The sequence below is a fragment of the Anopheles bellator genome, unplaced genomic scaffold, assembly GCF_943735745.2.
Source record: "Anopheles bellator unplaced genomic scaffold, idAnoBellAS_SP24_06.2 scaffold02452_ctg1, whole genome shotgun sequence".
Lineage (NCBI taxonomy): Eukaryota > Metazoa > Arthropoda > Insecta > Diptera > Culicidae > Anopheles > Anopheles bellator.
Window position 1 is genome coordinate 1 of NW_026686574.1, and position 1,361 is coordinate 1,361.

The following is a 1,361-nucleotide window of genomic DNA, read 5'->3' on the forward strand; positions in this document are numbered from 1 at the left end:
AGTGCGCCATCGACCGGAGGCGTGAAGAAGCCACATCGTTATCGCCCAGGAACGGTAGCCCTGCGAGAGATCCGTCGCTACCAAAAGTCGACGGAGTTGCTGATCCGCAAGTTGCCGTTCCAGCGCCTCGTTCGTGAGATTGCGCAGGATTTCAAGACCGACCTGCGCTTCCAGAGTGCGGCCGTTGCAGCCCTCCAGGAGGCCAGCGAAGCCTACTTGGTCGGCCTCTTTGAGGATACGAATCTGTGCGCGATCCACGCCAAGCGCGTCACCATCATGCCGAAGGACATTCAACTGGCACGTCGCATCCGTGGAGAGCGTGCCTAAGAACCCGAAACTCCCACTTGGCTTACCGTCGAACAGTACCGCCACCATCATCCTGGAAAAATCCTGCTCGGTCCGATTCACAGTACATCCCGATTCCAACAAAAACGGTCCTTTTCAGGACTACGACATATTTCATTGAAAGCGTCAATTTTCTAACCTCCAAGTGCGTTATGGTCGCCAACGCCAAACATAGCCATCTTCGATTTCCCTTTGGGGTGTGCAAGGAATCGAAAGAACATGTTGTCTCATTAATTTGGTTCAATAAAGGACTCCGATGAATTAGCACAAAGTTTTGCAAAATCGTATGATAAATGCTGTCACGGTTCAGTGTGTTACTTAGTTCCGTTTCCTTCGACGGGGTTTCTTTGGGTGGAAAAACAAATAAAGTAAAACTGGTAAATCAAATCTCAATTTCATCAATATGGCACGGTTCTTCATGCGACACCAAAATAAAACAATTTTCGAAACACTTCTTTTTTTCTTAGGAAAGGCGTCTTAATATAACTGAAGTTTGTAACAATAAAGCCAAACCAAGCAACTCAATGGAAATTTTATGTTGTCTCTCTTTCTCTCCCATAACATTGAAACAGGATGGAAGAGACGCTTCTATGTCTATGCAATTGCCGCCTTTTCCCAGAAAATTTGGTTTACGTTGAATATTTGGTGGCTTGATGAAAACAAGCATATCAACAAAGCATAGTAATTTGTATTACTCTCAGAAGCTTAATTTGTCTTATAAATGTCCTTTGGGATTTAATTTCCGACAGGACATATAATGGTCTTTTAGATTAATAGTTTTGGATTATGCTTCAACTTTCACCCATGTTATTTATTTTTAATATTTAATTAGCGATATTATTGCTATATATCGCAATAAAAACGAACGGAATTTTGCTTAGGCTGAATCTTTAAAGGATCCTTCTGAGGAACTATAAAGCAGTAAATTTGTCGATCTAAGCATTCCCCTTTTCATTTATGCGGGTAACTTTTCGACTCACCGCCATAGTTTACAGGTAACGATGGCACTAACACAT

General features: G+C 42.8%; 1 protein-coding gene across 1 annotated transcript; it reads left to right on the forward strand.

Moving 5' to 3' along the window:
• Positions 1-6: 6 nt before the first annotated feature.
• Positions 7-327, forward strand: LOC131214785 (histone H3.3A-like; the record flags this gene model as incomplete). Its single annotated transcript, XM_058209117.1, has 1 exon — positions 7-327. A coding segment is annotated over one exon (321 nt), but the record flags the coding sequence as incomplete, so codon positions are not given.
• Between the last annotated feature and the right edge of the window lie 1,034 nt (positions 328-1,361).